Source organism: Microplitis demolitor, chromosome 4, assembly GCF_026212275.2.
Source record: "Microplitis demolitor isolate Queensland-Clemson2020A chromosome 4, iyMicDemo2.1a, whole genome shotgun sequence".
Classification (NCBI taxonomy): Eukaryota; Metazoa; Arthropoda; class Insecta; order Hymenoptera; family Braconidae; genus Microplitis; species Microplitis demolitor.
Window position 1 is genome coordinate 14,499,571 of NC_068548.1, and position 19,114 is coordinate 14,518,684.

The following is a 19,114-nucleotide window of genomic DNA, read 5'->3' on the forward strand; positions in this document are numbered from 1 at the left end:
TATAGTTTTCGTATATGACAAGAATATATATTGTCATATATGATAAAAATATATTTTTTGTATATGATTGACATAAATTTTATATATGCTAAACATATACAGACGTATATGATGAATATTATATTTTTTAATATAAAAAAAAATATATCAGAAAATATAGTTAAATTGGCCACATATATTTTCAGATATTTATCATATATTTTTACATATATTTTGATCATATATGTTATTTTCATACATGACCCGCTCAATACCATTAGTCGTTCACTTTAACTGTTTAAGACGTTTTATTTATAATTTTTATAAAAAAAAAAATTACAACTAAAAATATTATTGATAAATAATTATTCGTGAATCTAAATATATTAAAATATCATGTATCAAATTATTTTATAATAGATTATAAATTTAAATTAAATGACTTTTCAAAATCGCGCTTAGCCGGGCATTTTTTACTTTAATGTTCATTCGTTAGATTAAATTTAGGTTGCATCAAATTTTTTAAGAATTTTCATAAATATATCATTATTAGATACATTTTTAAAATTCATGAAATTTAATATTATGAAAGAATAAAGTAGTATAATTTATAAATTATTTGTCCAAATCAATAAACTTATCAAAGTTTAATTGATATCGTCTTTGAACGACTATGGGGCCATGTATTGATCGAGTAATGGTACATCACAACTTTTAATGAGCGACTATGGGTACACTCAAGGACCTTATTTTAAAAATTAATAATAATTAATTACGAACATTATTCTTCAAACTATAATTTTATTCTAATACTCGAAACTTCAAAAAATAACTATAAAAAAAAAATATGGTTTTTCATTTTATTTATTAATTCATATTGAGTGATTTAATCCCACCCCAATGAAAAGTGAGTGGGTATAGGGGCTTTTACCTTATTTTTTTATTTATTTTTTTTTTCTATAAAAAATTGAGCTATAATTTTTTTATCAATTAATTTTTGCTATAAATTTTCATTAAAATCAACTGCTTATTACGGTTGTATTGAAAATATTGAGGAAAATCAATATTTACATTTTCAATATTCCAATTTAAGTTACGTCTAGCAATGCAACGCATAAATTCTTCATACATCGGAGCAACAGAGTCTAAATCTGCTATTGTGAATACAAAACGTTTTTCCAACGCAACGTATGCCGTTCGTTTAGTATCCGAATCCAAAAGTTTGCTCAGAGTATCAACGAATCCTTCGGTTATTTCATTATCGTAAATTACTGAAAATGATAAAAAAAGTCATATATATGTAATTTATTCTAGTATTTTGATATTATTACAAATATATTGTACTTATAATTCAAACACTCACCATCTGCAGCTAGAATAATTGTTGTTTCTAATATTTTTTCCATTAAATCTGACGACCAGTTGCAATCTAAGAAATTCAATTCCATGACATTGAATTTAGATTTGATGTATCGAGAATTCCGGTCGAAATTTCTTTTTATTAATTCAATGATTCCGTGAGAATTTATGTCTAGAAAAAAACGTAATTTACAAAATATTTATTTTTGTTTGTTGAGTAATTAAATTTTATGATATTAGTTAATTTACCGGTACAAGTGACTTTATGAGCGAGCATACTAGCAACGATACTTGTCAGTCCCACGCCGGATCCCAATTCTATAATATTTTTATTTTTAAATATTTTAGGATTATCAAAAATATAATCAGCTAACAAAAATGCTCCTCGCCACACCTGTAACCCAACTAGTTGAAGTTCTGTAGAAATACTGTGCTCTAAAATCAGTAGCAAATTTTTTTTTACCATTTAGACTATAAGATTATAACAGAGCAAGCAATTAAAAATAATAGATAGAAAGAAAATAATGGTAACCATTATCATGATATTGTGATAACCTTCACTATAAATTATGGTTATCATTACCGTATATCATAATTATTACCATACTGCCATGGTAACCTTTCCCATAAATTATGGTAATTATTACCATAATACATGGTCATTATTACCATACTATAATGGTAATTATTACCATGATATATAAAACCATTACGATAAATTATGGTAACCATTACCATAATTTATGGTAATTATCACCATACTATTAGGGTAACCTTTGCCATAAATTGTGGTAATTATTACCGTAATACATGGTCATTATTACCATACTATAATGGTAACCTTTACCATAATATATGGTCATCATTACTACAATATCATGATAGTTAATACCATAATATATAGTAATTATTACCATACAATCATGACACATTTCCATAATACTGTGGTAACCTTTACTATAAATTATGGTAATTATTACGATGATATATAGTAACTATTACTATGTTGTAACGGTCACCATAGTATTAGGAACTCTTCCGATATCGTATAGGAATGAAACTTATATATAACAGAATGGTTACCATAATCTTTATAGATACCATTCTCTTAATGTATTTCAATTTTTACCATAAATTTCTTTCCATGTATCTAGGATTTTTTAAATTAGTCGAAAATCATAAATCATATAAAAAAAAAAAAAGATATTTTACTAATTAAATACATTTAATCAACTGACCAATAAAAAGTTGGCCTGTCTTCGATCTGTCTAAAATTAAATCTTCATCGCTATCATATTTTATCTCCTTATTTTTTAAATTCAACATATGTATTGGATAATTAAATATGAATTTCGAAATCGTAGCTGTAATTTAATCAATACATTTAATATTTAAATACATACATTTAGGTAATTAATAAATTAAATATTTATATATACTCACAATTATTTTTTTCATTTAATGAAGTTATATTACGATTTTCCGTATGTATTTCTGAAGTGACCCTGAAGTTAGACATCTAAGAAGAATTAATGAAAGTAATTAAAAAATAATGACAATAATTTGTAAATATAATGGAAAATTAATTTGTACATCGGAAAATTAATTGCTGACTTACTTTTATCGGATTAAGTAAAAATATTATCTTATAAAATATATTAAACTAAATTAAGTGCGGTATATAACTTTTGTGGCTTGACGCCAACAGGTCAAGGTTTATCTGTCAAAAAAAAAAAATAAAAAGTAATTAAAACTGACTAAATAATTTAAAATAATCATCAATATGATTAGCAATAACTTTTTTATTACAATTTTTTTCTTAATATCAGGAAACATTTGATTTGGCAAAATTTTTTTTAAATTTATCAGTCTTCAGTTTAAATTCAATGACGTCATTTTTAGCATCCATGCGCTCTAATGACCAGGCCTGCTTTTTGTTCGCTTTTGGTTGCCCATTTCAAGTCAATTTTCTTCTATTTAAATGTTAATAGAATGATGACAAATATAATTTTCAAAAAGTCAACTTTTAAAAGTTATCTTAAAGTTATCAATAAGATGTTAACAGAACGTAATCTAAAAAATGTTAGCAAATAGTTATAAAATAAAGTAATAAATGATGACTTTTTGGGTATAAAGTTACCATTTTAATGCTGACAATTTGTTATCCAAATGTTGACTTTTTTTTACGTTATTTAAAAGATAACATTAAGTTATTAATTTTGTTAAACTATTTTAGGTGAACATTTTGTTATATTTTAATGTTAGCTTCATTTTGACAACTGTCAATTGAAAAATGCTGCCATTGTTTGTGTCATTCTTTGTTACCTTTTTGATGACTTTGTCTTGTTTATGCTGACATTTTTTTGTTGTCATTCGCGTGTTCAACATGTCGATCGTTATACAACAAAGTGCGCTCAAGAAAATAATAAATGTCTCAAATTAACTTTTGACTCTATTTAAATTATTTAATAAATCATTAAATATAATTGGAAATATTAATATTATATAATGTATATATTTGTATAAACCGATAGTGGACAATTAAGAGTTACTAGATAAATAAAACACGGTGCATTCCATATCTTATTGTAAAATGAGAAATCGTTTTTGCTTGTTTGATTTATAAAATAAATTAAACCAAAGAAGTAATTTTTTAGTTGACAATCAAATATACTCAGTAGTTTGTTCTTGTTTATTCGCGTACTTTTAATTCCACAACTATTTATCTTATTGACAAGCCCTCAAAAATTTAACAAGCTAGCATTAAGTCAACATAAAAATATTTAATTTGTTAACATATAACATTCTGAATCTTATAGATCGACATATAAAAGTTGTCAATTTGTTATCTTTTCGGTATCAAAAATCTAATTGCTATTTGTCAACAAAACGTTACAAAGTGTTATCAAAAAGTTGACAAATTACCATAAAGTTATCTTTTTGAAACATACAAATTAATCATTTATTTGAGAAACCCAATAAGCCAAGAAAACAAAATTTTTCAGGAAACACAAAAAACATTTTTATAGAAAAACTTGCCATTGAAATAGTAAATAAATAATTGAAGAGAATAATGTTATCGTCTAAAAAATATTCAAACAAGAAAAATTCATTTTTTTAATTGAAACTACTTAAAACAATTATTCAAAGTTGATTGACTTATGGGGTTTCTCAACCAAACGGAAGAAAAAGTCATAAATTCATTGTTTTTTTTATTTCTTCCACTCAAATAATTTATTAGACTGATAAATTGAAGTATATAATGTATTTAAAGTCTGAAACTCAAAAATTTCAAAAAATAATAATTAATTTAAGTATTTTAATTACTCATATTATTTTTTTTTCCAAAAAAAGCGCAAATTTTAAATAAAAAAGATAAAATTATTTCTATAAAACTAAAACTGCATGTTTATTTGAAAAACCCCATAAGATTGATTTATGGGGTTTTATAATAAAATGAAATTTCTGTCAGCCCATTAATTGTTTTTTAACACTGATTTGATGGATATTTTTATAAATTTCTATGGGGGGACATCCAAAGAACCCAAAAATGCAAAAAACCCAATTTCGAAAAAAGATTACTTATGGGTTTTCTCAAATAAACAATTCAAATGATGACTTTTAATTTGACATCAAATAAACTTTTAACTTTCAAAAGTTGACTTTTTGGAGCGCAAAATAAAATGTCAAAATCTTACCATTTTATCAGCAATAAGTTTACAATTCGCCACTTTTGAATTTTTATATCGAATACAAAAGCGGCAATTTCAAATTACATAATTCTCTAACTTTCTTTCTCTGCTGTTTTAATTTTCATTGACAATTTTCCGTTTTTCTCATCATTTTTACCCATTCAAACATTTCAAAATTCTAGGTTATGATTTTGCGCATGTGTTTCTGTCAACTTATCATCAAAACGTCTGTAATCAAATAAAAAAAAACTTTTATTACAGCAATTAAAAAAGTTATTAAACCCAACAAATAATTATTTATTATCAACAATTAATTAACTCGCTGATTATTTTCACAATTTAATTATTTAATTGTCTCAATTATATAAGATCAAATAAATATTGACATTTTAAAGATTAAGTAACTAATTATTGATATTAATTTTTTTTTAGCGGCATAATATTAAAAAAAAGGATATTCTCAAATTGGAAAAGTGTTTTCGTGGCTGTAGCGGCAAACCAATCAGAGATTACCACGATGTACAAAAGTTGCCACGCGTTGCTGTGATCTTCCGCCGTGTTCGTGCTTGTCCGAGTATACCATTCATATATATATTATATATATGTGTTGCTCCGTTGTCTTTTTTTTCATTCCTCAGTCGGTTTCTCCAGGCGTATCATTCGTCACGAGCCGCCACGATTATTTAGTAATTAAAAGTTAATTATTGAATATTTAACCGCCCAATTTATTTTTAAAATTTATCAAACATATATTAGATTTATTTAAAAGTTATTACGATATTATTTGCAACAATGGGGCTTGTGGGAATATTATTCGTCACAGCATTGAGCGTCGTCGTATCCTTTGCTGACATCGCAACTGAGGATGGAGTTCTCGTTATAACAAAAGATAACTTCGAACAAGCAGTTAAAGATCATTCTTATATTCTCATTGAATTCTGTAAGTTTTTTTAGTTTTTTTATAAACACTTATTTTAGTTTTATTTTTTTATCTGTGTCCTGTTGCTTCTAAAAAAAAACGTTTGTATGAAAAGTAGGTACTGTACATCTTCTATGGTATTCAACACGTCATCAAGACTCAAGTTCATTTTTTTTTTTTTTTAGTATTATTGATTTTTTATTATAATTATTTACTAGAAATTTGAATTTTTTATAATTTATATGTAATGGGATTTTTCAAAAGTTCAATGAACTTTGTCATATATTTTTGATTAATTTTCATAGTATTTATTTCCTATTTTTTTTTACCATATGCACTGAAAAAAAATGTGTTTTAAAAAAAAATGATTGATTTAAGTACTAATTGATTTTAGTGCCAAGCAATTATTTTCAAACATAATATGGTACTGAAGTTAGCCGTCTAATAATTTTTGGAATTTTTAAAAATCCCGCCAATAGTTTTTTTAATTTTTTACATATGCGGATTTTTAGCTTTTTTTTTTTTTTCTGTCATAAATTTGTTGAGAAAAAAATTTGAAAATGTTAATTTTTTTCTAACCACATGGAAAAAACAGAATATTAAAAATTAATAAATAATAGTAAAAAGTGGAATCTGTCATCAATAATTAGTACTATTATGTGCTTAATGCAAAGTAGTTTACTAATTTTTGTAGATTCCTAAAAATTACTATCAATTATTTCAAAAAGTAACTAAATATTATTACTTTTAGGTATAATACGTAACATATTAGTGAAAGTTAATTAATTTATGGCATAATCTATTAAAAAGTAATGATTGATCAAATTAAGAATTGCTATCTTAGATACTGACTTTTACAGCCGAAAATTCCAAAAGTTACAAACTTTTATTTTATAAATTCGATAACACTGATCAATTATTAGCTTAAAATATCATTTATTCATCATTATAAATTAATTTACAATATACATAAATCGAATAAGTGGTAAATAATGAAATGAAAAATTAGTATACTAGATACTGACTTTTTGCTCATAAAAATGCCGAAAATTTTTAACTTTTATTTTATAAATTCTATCCCATTAACTAATAATTAATATAAAATGCTATTTATTTGTTATTATAAATTTATTTATTATATACATATATCGAATTAGTGGTAAATTATAAAATGAAACATTCGTATACTAGATCTTTATATATCGATATGTACGTTTGCTAATTTTTCGGTTCCTCATTTTTTAAATTTTTCTATATTTATTTGAATATTAATAACTGTAGATTCAAATTTATCGACTCTTTTTCATATTAATTTTAATATACGAAATTACAAATTTAGCTCTTGTATGTGTGTCAAATTTTAATATAAATAATAGCCATTTTGTAATATATATAAAGATCCTGGTTTGATATTAGTATCGAATATACTAATTATATATCGAAAATAAACTACAAACTATTAAAATTTTGAGCATCATTTTTTTTCGTGTATGCACTGAAAAAAATGTATATTTTCAAGAAAAAGTGATTGATTTAATTACTAATTGATTTTAGTGCCAAGCAATTATTCTTTTCAAACAAAATAATATACTGAAGTTAGTCGACGTCTAATTTTTGGAGTTTTTTGAAAGGATAAATTTAAAAAGAAATTTTTAAAAAAATCCCGCCAATAGTTTTTTTAATTTTCTACATGTGCATATTTTTAGTTTTTTTTTCTGTCATTTAGGTGAAAAAAAATTTTGGAAATGTTAATTTTTTTCCTAGTGTGTCATAAAATAATTAGGATACTGAAGATAACTGACGTCTAATAATTTTTTGAATTTTTTTTAAACGAAAAATTATAGAAACAAAAAATATTTGAAAAAATTGCACTTATAGTTTTTTTAATTTTCTACAAGTGCATATTTTTAGATTTTTTGTTTTTGTAATTGATTCGCTGAAAAATAAATTCAAAAATTTTTAAATGGTTAACTTCAGGATCATAAATAATTATATTATTCAAGTAATTTATTTACTTGCTTAGTACTAAGAAAAAAATTTGCTTTTGTAAAAATAATAATATTTGATATCTAATGTCATTCAGATTAGTTTTGTAATCCCTGATTATGCAAAGTGATTATAAAATATTTACAAACAATTTGAATGTTTTTTTCCCTTTTTGAATTCTGAATAAAAATTTAAGAGTAGGGTAAAAGTACCATTTTTTGACAGAGTTCTATTTTTGGAGTTTTGATATTTTATTTAAATAAATGAAAAAGTTAAAAAAAATTTAATTATAATATAGTAAAAAAATTGTCTTTGAACGAATTAAAAAAATTAATTGTGATTATAATTCTGAAGTTAGCAGACAATTAGCAAGTTTCAGATTTTTGTTAGCAAATTAATTACAAAAAAAAAAAAAAAATCTAAAAATATGCACTCGCAGAAAATTTAAAAAACTACAAGTGCGATTTTTTAAAATATTTTTTTTTTATAATTTATCAAAAAAAAAAAAAATTCAAAAAATTTTGAATTGTCTGCTAACTTCAGAATCATATTGTCATTGCGTACATTACATATTATTTTGTTAAAATTTTTTAAGTGGTTAAAACAGGTTCTCAACTGACCACAAAGAGTACGTCTGTCCATTTGAAGCGATTAAAAAATTTTTTAGTGATTGTAAACTATTTGAAAGTATTCAAAAAAGTTGCGTACTTTTGAATCGTTATAAATTTCTTCAGAAATCAAAATTTGACTATTATTTAGCGATAAAAAAAAATTTTGTATTTTAAAAACGTTAATTTCAAATAGTTTCAAATCTTGTTATAAAATGCAATCCAACTATTAGTGATTCAAAAGTATTTAGAAGAACTAAAAAAATATAATATTTTTGAATTTCTCTAAATTTTTCCTCGAGTCAAAGTTTTAGTATCATTTAGTTATTTAAAGAAAATTTCAAAGTATGTTTAAAAATTATCATATTTTTGAATTCTTATGAACTTCGTATAAAATGAAATTCAATTATTAAGTGATTAAAAAGTATTTAAAATAATTTTATATTTTTGAATCGTCCCGTTTTTCAACAATTAGAAAATTTGTCTATTATTTAGTGATTACAAATAATTGTAAAGTATTCAGAAAATTGATTAACTTGAAACCTTTCCAAATTATTGAATGACGAGTGATTTTTAATTTTTAGCTAAAAAATTTAATGCTCAAAATTTAGCAGAATTTAAAGTTTGTAGAAGAATCAAAACAATTTTTTTTTAATCTTTCCAAATCACTTTTCTTAAGCTATTTATCAATGCTCGTTATTTTAAATATTAATTTACCCAACTAAATGATAAAATTTAAATATTTAATAGTTTATGGAAGTAACTCTCCAAAAAACTTATACATTTTATATTTCTATCAATACTAATGAGAAATTTCATTATATTATAAAAACGAATTTTTTTCTTAGTGCAAGAATTTTTGTCTTATACCTTTCTTCAGTTCCTTTTTAGTAGATTTTATAAAATCTAACTGTTGTATTTGTCCTCATGACGCAACTTTACAAAAATTTTAACATTTTCTATCTATTTGAATCAAGTAGGTTCCAAAAATACTATTGGTGAAAAAGTTTATATATATATATATACGATATAACGCGCGGTTCTCCCATGATAGCGTCCACAATTCTGTACCGATCTTAATGAAATTTTTTTTGCATATTATTCAGCTAAAGAGCTCGGTTCAGCTCGAAGATGAGCTAAATCGGCCGAAAAGTTTAAAAGTTATAGTCATGTAAAGATTTTTTAATTTTTCAAAAAATTCAACTTTTCTTGATTTATCTTTAAATAACTTTTGATCCAAAAGAGATAATCTGTTTTTGGTGATTGAATCTTTATGTTCATTCAATTTGCTTTAATTCAAACTATGTTGCTTACTCTTTAGATAATTTTTTCTAATACTTTGATGAATTTCAAAATTTTCAGAAAAATAGAAAAAACATTTATTTTTACTTTCTCACTTAATAACTTTCAAGTAATACATAATAATTGAATCTTGTTAATATTTTTATGTAGCTTATCTAATGAGCTTCATATTTCAGTGCTATTTTTTTATATTCAACGAAAATTAGCTATTTATTTATTGAAATTTAGCTGTTGCATTCGTTTTTCCACTTTTTAATAAATTTATGTAACTGTTCCAATTTTGATTCCTGCCGTGTAACACTTTTAAAATCTCAACATTAAAGTATACATAAAGTATTTTTTTTAAATTGACAAGCATAAATATAATTGACCTTATAAGCTTTAGATGAATCTTTAAACGCCACCGCCTACCTTACAGATTTAAATAATTAAATAAATAATGAAAAATCTACTTCCATTTCGGCTGCCGAATGGCCTTTTTATTTTTAAATTAATCAAATTATTGCATTACTGAAGTTTTTGATTATAATAAATTATAAAAAAAAAAATAAGGTACCGGCGGGTAATAAGGCCTAGGGGCTATTCATAAATTATGTAAGCAAATTTTAGGCAATTTTGAAACCCCCCTCTACTAAAATAAGCAATAGTAAGATTTTTAATTTGGACCCCCCCTGCCTTAATATTACGTAAGCATATTAAAGTAAAAATTAGAGTGTTTTAAATATCGAAAAATCTTCCCATAATGAAGAATTATTTATTTAATGTAATCTCTTTCTTTAGAACACACGAAATAATTACAACTAATTTAAAACACACATTTCTTCTCATTGTTAACTTTTTTTAGTCGAAGATTTTTGTTTCGTTGCATTAAAATATAACATCTAAAACATAATATTAAAATATAACATATAACATTTAAAATAAATATATATTAAAAATGCAATATATACATATAGTATCATAATTATATCATCTTAAATAATAGACTACCAGCCATATACTATCACCGAATATTATTAATTTTTAAAAACAAACTGAAGATATTATAAATATAAATGTGAGACCGAAGAACAAATACTTCATATTTATCACCTTTATACCTATAGCTATAAAATATATAAAATGTTCCCTCTGAATTTGTTTCTATGTACTGATACAAGTACAGTAGTAAGGTAATACCGAAAACTGACGCATATTAAAAATTATTCAAATTATCGACTGATCTGTTGGAAAAAATCTTACGTAAGATTCCTTAAGTAGCACCCTCTGGGTACAGTAAGCATGCATAAAGATTCAAGTTCACCCCCCCCCCCCCCCCTGAAAAACGCTTACGTAATTTGTGAATAGCCCCCTAGCTAAGGGAGATTTTGAATCGAAAATATTGCATTTAATTATTGAAATGTATCATTGATCTTTATTTCGATACATTAGCCATAAAATGTAATCAAGTAATGGTAATTTTTACCATAAACAAACAAAAAATTATACTTTTACAAAAACCATACGGATAGGCCTTATTTTACTACCGTAGGGTAATAAGGCCCACGGGTTAAACAAACTGGAGTAGTTTAACTATATTTAATAAAATTGGTATTAAAGATGAATCATCACTTAAATTTAGCAACAATACTTTTTAAGAATCGGAAGACTAGATTGTTTTTTATAATTTCTTCTGCGCTACGACAGCATATGATGGATGATGAAATATAGAAGACAAAGAACGTGGTATCGGGACTCTATAAATTTGTTGTAACATCTCTATGTAAGACCCTTCTTCTAGAGCAGCCTTTAGCGGAGGTGGTTATTTTAAATATCATTTCTGTCACTTAGGCCTTATTACCCGCGGGTACCTTATATTCTACAGTTTTTTTTAATTTTCTGCATGTGCATATTCTTAGTTTGATTTTTTTGGAATCGATTCATTGAAAGAAAAATCAGAAAATCTGATTGCCGGAATTTGTAAAAAATATTTAAATTAAAAAAATAAATATTTATTTCAGACGCTCCTTGGTGTGGTCATTGCAAGGCATTAGCTCCAGAGTATGCCAAAGCAGCTAAAGCACTTGAGGAAGAAGGCTCGAAAATAAAGTTGGGTAAAGTTGACGCGACAATAGAGTCAGAGCTCGCCGAGAAAAACGGAGTTCGAGGATACCCAACTCTCAAATTCTATCGCAACGGTTCACCGATTGATTACTCTGGTGGTCGTCAAGCCGACGATATCGTCAGTTGGTTGAGTAAAAAAACTGGTCCGCCTGCTAAAGATTTACCATCCGTTGACGAGGCCAAGGCACTTATTGATGCCAGCGATGTCGTTGTCATTGGATTCTTCAAGAACCCAGAGTCTGAGGATGCTAAAGTTTTCATGGACGTCGCTCAGTCTATTGACGAACAAGTATTTGGTATTTCCAGCGACGACAAAGTATTTGATGAGTATGAAGCCAAAGATGGTACTGTCATTCTCTTTAAGAAGTTTGATGAAGGCCGCAGTGTTTATGACAGTGAAATTGACGCTGAAAAGTTGAAAGAATTCATTGCAGTTCACTCACTTCCGCTCGTCGTCGACTTCAGTCAACAAACAGCTCAGAAAATTTTCGGCGGTGAAGTTAAAAGCCACCTTCTCGCATTCATCAGCAAAGAAGCTGGAGATTATGATAAATATGTCGAAGGAATTAAGACATCTGCCAACAAATACCGTGGAAAAATTCTTTTCGTTACAGTTAATATTGATGAGTCTGATCATGAACGTATCCTTGAATTCTTCGGAATGAAGAAAGAAGACGTACCTGCTATGCGTATTATCAAACTTGAACAAGATATGGCCAAATACAAGCCAGAAAATCCAGAATTGAGTGAAGAAAATGTTTTGGAATTCGTGACTGCCTTCTTCGAGGACAGACTTAAGAGGCATTTACTTACCGAAGACCTACCTGAAGACTGGGACAAAAAACCAGTCAAGGTTCTCGTTGGCACCAACTTCTACGAAGTCGCCCACGACAAATCGAAAAACGTCCTCGTCGAGTTCTACGCTCCTTGGTGCGGACATTGCAAGCAGCTTGTTCCTATTTACGATAAAGTAATTCTTCATTTCTAAATTTATTTATTTATCATTATTTGGTTTTGAGAATTTAGTTTTTTTTTAATTAATAACATTTTTTATTTTTAGCTTGGAGAGAAATACGAAAGCGACGAAAATGTTGTGATCGCTAAGATGGACGCTACAGCCAATGAACTAGAAACAATTAACATCAAAAGCTTCCCCACTATCATTTTGTACAAAAAGGAAACCAATGAAGTAAGACTTTATTTTTATTTTAGTTAGACCATGTCAGAAAAAAAATTTCTTTTAGATTAAGTATATCTCAAAAGTTACTTTAACAAACGTGTCTCAAAAATTGAATTTATGCAGAGGGGTCTTCCTACTTAAAATACATAGAAAACATTTTTTTTTATTTTGTAAATATGTGAAAAAAAATTTTTTTTTAATTTTAGGTTTCATGATCGTGTCAGAAATTAAATTCTTTACAAAATATGTCCTTCAATTCCAACGAGATTATAAAACAAAATTTAGGAAAAAAAATTTTCTATGTATTTTAAATGGCAAACACGAAGTATAGATACCAGGAGTCCGAACGTAATGTTAAAAAAATGATATCAATTTAGGGGATCGGACTTTTGTCGGTAAAGCGCGCTATTTTTCAAAAAGTACCCGTTTAAATTTACGCGGGAATTCTGGTTGCTACTGGACAGCTCTAAAAAAAATATTTTGAGAAACGTCGAATGAAATAAAAGTTTTAGAAAATTTTTGGAAACTTTTCAAGTGTTTCCAACCCAATAATATCAACAAGTTTAAAAGATAATCTGCAAAGTTAAAAACATCTGATAATAATAAATAATAATACAAAAATTACTAGGCACCAAACTGTTTGTTTTTTAAAAAAAGTTGATTAATACTAACAAAAATTCGAAAGAGTTGAATTTATAGTTTATTTTTAATATTTCCATGTAAAAGTATTAAAAATTGTCTCTATGAAAATTTACTAGGAAAAATATTTTTAAAACTCATCGAAAGCCTATTTATTTCAGTATCACGATAAACATACTTGATGGAAAAAAAATAAATAACTTATAGTTAAACATATTATTTATTAACAGTATAAGTTACAAAGGAGAATTTTAAATTATTATTTGAACTAGAATGATTGATTTGTTTTGTTTATAGTTAATTTAATTTATTTTTATATTCACGAGCTAGGTCAGCCAGTGCGTTCTTACCCGTAATAATAATAGTAATATCGGTACGTTCTGAATACTTGCACAGCCAGTCGCAAAAAAAGAACTATGATCTGGGTTCATTTTTGTGTAAACAAATAATGTGAAAAATTCTATACCGTTCGGACTCCTGGTATCTATACTTCGTGATGGCAAATATGACCCTTCCCCACCCTGTTCGCCAGCTCAATTTTTGAGATAATGAACTGTCTTTTGCAGGATTTTCTTTGTTTATTGAAGTATTTTTTGAGATGTATTTAATTTAAAAAAAAAATTTCTTTTCTAACACGGTCTAATTTTTTAATTCATTTACAAACAATTAGAATACAAGTTCTGATTAACAATTTTGATGTTTACAAAATTATTTATTTTTTAAAAAAATTCTAATTAAAAATAATTTTTCTCAGGCTGTTGAATACAACGGAGAGCGAACACTCGAAGGTCTTTCTAAATTCATCGACTCCGATGGCGCTTACGGACAAGCTGCCGAAGAAGTACAGGAAGAAGATGAAGACGATGATGTGCCAAGAAAAGACGAACTGTAATTTAAAAAAAAAATGCTATCTTAATTATTTTTCGTTTTTTAATTCAGTAAACTTTTAATTTTTTTCATTAAAATTTTATGCAACAAAGAAATTATAAGGACTAAACATTTATTTAATTTTTGAAATTTAAAACGCGCGTTTAAAAGCTTTAGTTATTCAATAATTATTTTAAAGTAAATAATTACAAAGTTAGATGTGTATTTATTTTATTACAAATTAATTATAACTAATAATCTTCCGAGAAAAATTAAAAACTATTTCTCTATACTTCCGTGATGGAGATATTTTTATTCCTCGGTTAACACGAGTCTGATTTAGCAATAGTGCAAATAATTTTTGAATATCAATTGAACATAATCTCTCATTTAATATTTTTTATTATCATCACGTAAAGTTTATTAACAGAGTATGCTAATTCAGTAATTATATAAGATACGTCTTTTTTATTTTATTTATCTTCATTTTTATAAAAAAATTAATCATAGTTTTAGAAAAAATACTATCTCATTAAAATTGTATCTCACAATTAATTAATCCAAAAATAAACTCATCAAATGTAAGGATAATTTTTACTAAAACTGCATTCCGGGTAATCAGGGAAGAAAGGAAATGGATTATTTTTTTTTAATAACTTTTGAATGTGAAATGGTTGTAAAATGAGTAAATTGAATGATATTAACTGTAATAAAAAAAAACTAAGGTCAAAATGTGAAAAATAGATGAAAAATTATACTATTAATGTTTTTATTATATATTATTCTTAATGTGTATAAAATATATTATTCTACTTTACTTCTTATTAATTAATTATTATTGTTCTCATATATTACCTTTTAATTTATTTAAGAAATTAAGGTACCCGCGAGTAATATGGCCTCCCTGATTAAACAACTGAAGTCGATAGAATTAAACAGAATTAAATTTTTAATTCTATTTAATTCAGATAAATTTTGTTAATTCGTCGGTACCTAACTTGAAAATTCTGTCTAATTCGGCAGGAAAACCAGAATTTGTCCATATTGAGGAGGTTCGACCTATACTAGTGAGTCAAAGTAGTGTTTGAATTTTGTTGCTTGCTAAATTCTCCTAATAGTTATGAAAATTCATTATTTTAATTTATAATAACCTAACGAATTCATAAATTAATATTTATTACATATTTAATTACAGAAAGTAATGAAATGACTTGGTTATTTTTGACTCATATGATTTAATAAAAAGATTTGGCAACAGCGCGTTCTAACCTCTTACACATCGATATTCGAATTAATGCGGGAAAAATTTATTTCTAATCTCGTCTCTCTTATTAATGTATTTCTATCTTTGTTTTTTCTCTCAGCTGCTTCCGCGACGTTGTCAGACCCTCAATAATATGTATCTCTGTCGATGAACGAGATTAAATAATAAAGTTTAGCTTGAATTATTTAAATAATTACAATAGTAACACTATATTGTTAAAATCTTATCATATTCAAAAAATATTTAAGTTTATGGCATGTGGTTTTTTATGTCTTAAACTTGGGAGGTTAATTATGAAAATAATCAAACAAGTCATGACGGGAGCTTGTCCGCCATAAGAGCCTGATGTGTATGAGAACTTTAAAAACGTCATTTTTTAATTTTTTTTTCTAAAAAACTAGACGGTGGATCATATTCAAATTTTGAGAATACATAGATAAACTACTTCTTTACATGTATACTAAGTTTCAAATCTTAAAGTTGGAAAATCCTTTTTACATTAGATTTGGTCGAACCTCCTTAAAACGAATTTAAATAACTCTATTCGGTTTAATTCTGATTAATTCGAAAATAATTCTCCAATTTCTGGTTCTGATTCCGAATTAAATTTAATTAGAACGAATTTGAGATTTTTAAATTGCTTTTATTCTGTTTAATTCAAATTCAAATTTTCAGTTCAGTTGAATTCTGTTTTGCAGAATTCGACAGAATATAACAGAATTAAAATTTTGAATTCGGTTGAACTCAGTTGTTTAATCAGGGTTAAGTGACAGAAATGATATTTAAAATAACCACCTCCGCTAAAGGCTACTCTAGAAGAAGGGTCTTACATAGATGTTACGACAAATTTATAGAGTCCCGATACCACGTTCCCTGTCTTCTATATTTTATCATCCGTCATATGCTGTCGTAGCGCAGAAGAAATTATAAAAAACAATCTAGTCTTCTGACTCTTAAAAAGAATACTGATAGTTTTAAGTGCTGTTGAGCAAATCAATCTAGTCTTCTGATTCTTAAAAAGTATTGTTGCTAAATTTAAGTGATGATTCATCTCTAATACCAATTTTATTGAGTATACTTAAACTATTCCAGTTTGTTTAATCAGTAGGCCTTATTACCCTGCCGTAGTAAAATAAGCCCTATTCGCATGGTTTTTGTAAAAGCCCCCTCTATTGGCCAGGCCCCCTTAATCAGCCACTTGGTCGAAAAATCGATATATTTCCACAATAAGTACGTTTTAATGCGTAAATAGTTTTCTAAAAAAAAGTAAAATTAATCTAGTTTAGATTAAACATACTTTGATTATTGTACAAATTCATTTTGTAATTAAAAAAAAAAATAGTAATGCGTCAGACGCGATTTCTGGTAGTTTCTTATCAGGAGGATTAAGTATTCTTTTTTTTTCAATAACCGATTGCTAATTAAAAATAACAATAAAAGACCGATTTTTTTGTAATCTTATTAGCTCGTTTCATAATAATTTCAGAAGTTAAAAATTTAATGATTTTTACCTAATTTATAATAAAAATAGGGGGGCCGAATATAGAGAATTATACGCGAAAATTACCTCTGTATGCATTATCGGCCATCTTAGTTTTATTATTTTTTTGAGGTTATTAGCATTTATACGCAAAATAGTGAATTTAATTTTTTAATGTAAAAATAAATAAACAAAGTGATTAAGTTATATTTCAAAATAAATATAAATATTTATAATAGATGAAAATAAATTATATACATCCGATCAGCTAAAATTTGATCTAAAAGGTGGCCGATAGAGGGGACAGCTAGGCAGGCCGATAGAGGGGACATCAGGAATTGAAGTTATTTTCATTTATTATTAAATTTCTAATAAATATTTTTACATATATATTTTTTTTTAATTTAAAGTTGAATGTTTACGCTTCAAGGTTCTATCACTGTTTTATGCATGAATTGTCTTTTTATATTTTAATTCTTGATTAAAAAAAAAACGCTTAACTGGTCGATAGAGGGGTCACTTACCTTACTTTATTTTATTTTGCAAAGTCTAGTACATATATATTCTTTATATATGTACATATGTATAGAGCGCTCAAGTATAACATGAATTTCAATTGTTTATTCTCCATGACAACTTCAGATTTTATCAACAACATTGAGATTTAATTTGTCTCACGAGTTCTTATAAAATAACTATTTTTTGAATAAAAACTAGATAATATTCTAAAGTAATGAGTAAGGAACCAGATTTATTGAGTGTTATTACAAACAGTGATGAAAATCATTCAGAAAATGTATCTGCTACTACAACCATAGCAGATTATCGGTGATATATTTAGCCTTACTTATTTATATATATTTTCTAAAAAATAATAGCAATTTATTTTATGTGATTTATAGAATTTTGTGGATTTGGAATAAAGTGATGAAATTTCTGGATCTTGATAGCGGCCACAAATATCTGTTCGATAATCTATTAAAAGTAATCGAAATTATTTATAAAATATTTACGTTATGATTTTTTGACTTATGATTGTTTTTAAACAATAATTTTAGGATGGTTTAGAAGATAAGCTGATGGAATTCTTCACTTTAGATTCAAATCAAGTCATGGGGTTAGATAGTGTCGTTTTATTTTTCCATAAAACTTTTCGGAACGAAGTTATCCAAGAAGAGGTTTCAATTTGGGAAGAAAGTAAAAATACTATTTTAGTTATTCAATAATTTTTTGATGTTTATCTTGAAAATCTTTCTTACTCAAAAAAATTATTTTAAATATTTTGAATTCAAATCATATTAAATACTTTTGAATTCTTGAATAATTTTATATAATTCATGTCCGAAGAATACGTCGCTAATTGGCTGAAGTCATCGTCATAAAATGTTATACTAAAGCATAATTTATCCTGATTGGCCGAAAGTGTGATTTAATATATATTAAATCATGAAATTTTAGTAAAGTGGGCGGAAGCTATCCCTACTCAATAATTCAAGCCGCTAACGAATCTATTAATTCCATCTTTACGACGTCAATTGAAATTTAGCTGCCTTATTAACAATTAGCAAAATCCCTAGACCACACATGCGCGATTAATTAATCAGCACACGTATGTGTAGATTATAATAATGAATGATAATGAAGTAAATCTTTTTATAACTCTGTATGACATGATCCTGAAGTTAGCAGACAATTAAAAATTTTTTGACTTTTTTTTTAACAATTAAATTTGAAGA

At 26.1% G+C, this 19,114-nt stretch overlaps 2 protein-coding genes across 9 annotated transcripts in view; one reads left to right on the forward strand and one right to left on the reverse strand.

Annotated features, from left to right (window-relative positions):
• Positions 1–95: 95 nt before the first annotated feature.
• The window catches only part of LOC106693109 (methyltransferase-like protein 22), a 62,813-nt gene continuing 43,794 nt past the window's right edge, over positions 96–19,114 (reverse strand). Inside the window, exons 1-8 of one of the 8 annotated variants that reach the window (XM_053738902.1) lie at positions 5,037–5,524; positions 3,148–3,311; positions 2,957–3,058; positions 2,782–2,857; positions 2,577–2,702; positions 1,588–1,773; positions 1,343–1,510; positions 97–1,250 (exon numbers count right to left, since the gene is read on the reverse strand). In XM_053738902.1, coding sequence (XP_053594877.1) covers positions 970–1,250; positions 1,343–1,510; positions 1,588–1,773; positions 2,577–2,702; positions 2,782–2,857 — 837 coding nt within the window. In that variant the 5' untranslated portion in view covers positions 2,957–3,058; positions 3,148–3,311; positions 5,037–5,524 and the 3' untranslated portion in view covers positions 97–969. The other 7 variants (XM_053738899.1, XM_053738900.1, XM_053738898.1 and 4 more) reach the window with 7 other exon arrangements.
• LOC103576480 (protein disulfide-isomerase) lies at positions 5,707–15,451 on the forward strand. The gene is made up of 4 exons (XM_008556702.3): positions 5,707–5,970; positions 11,846–12,918; positions 13,009–13,137; positions 14,522–15,451. Exons 1-4 carry the CDS (start codon positions 5,823–5,825, stop codon positions 14,657–14,659), a joined length of 1,488 nt encoding a protein of 495 aa, XP_008554924.1. The 5' UTR covers positions 5,707–5,822; the 3' UTR covers positions 14,660–15,451.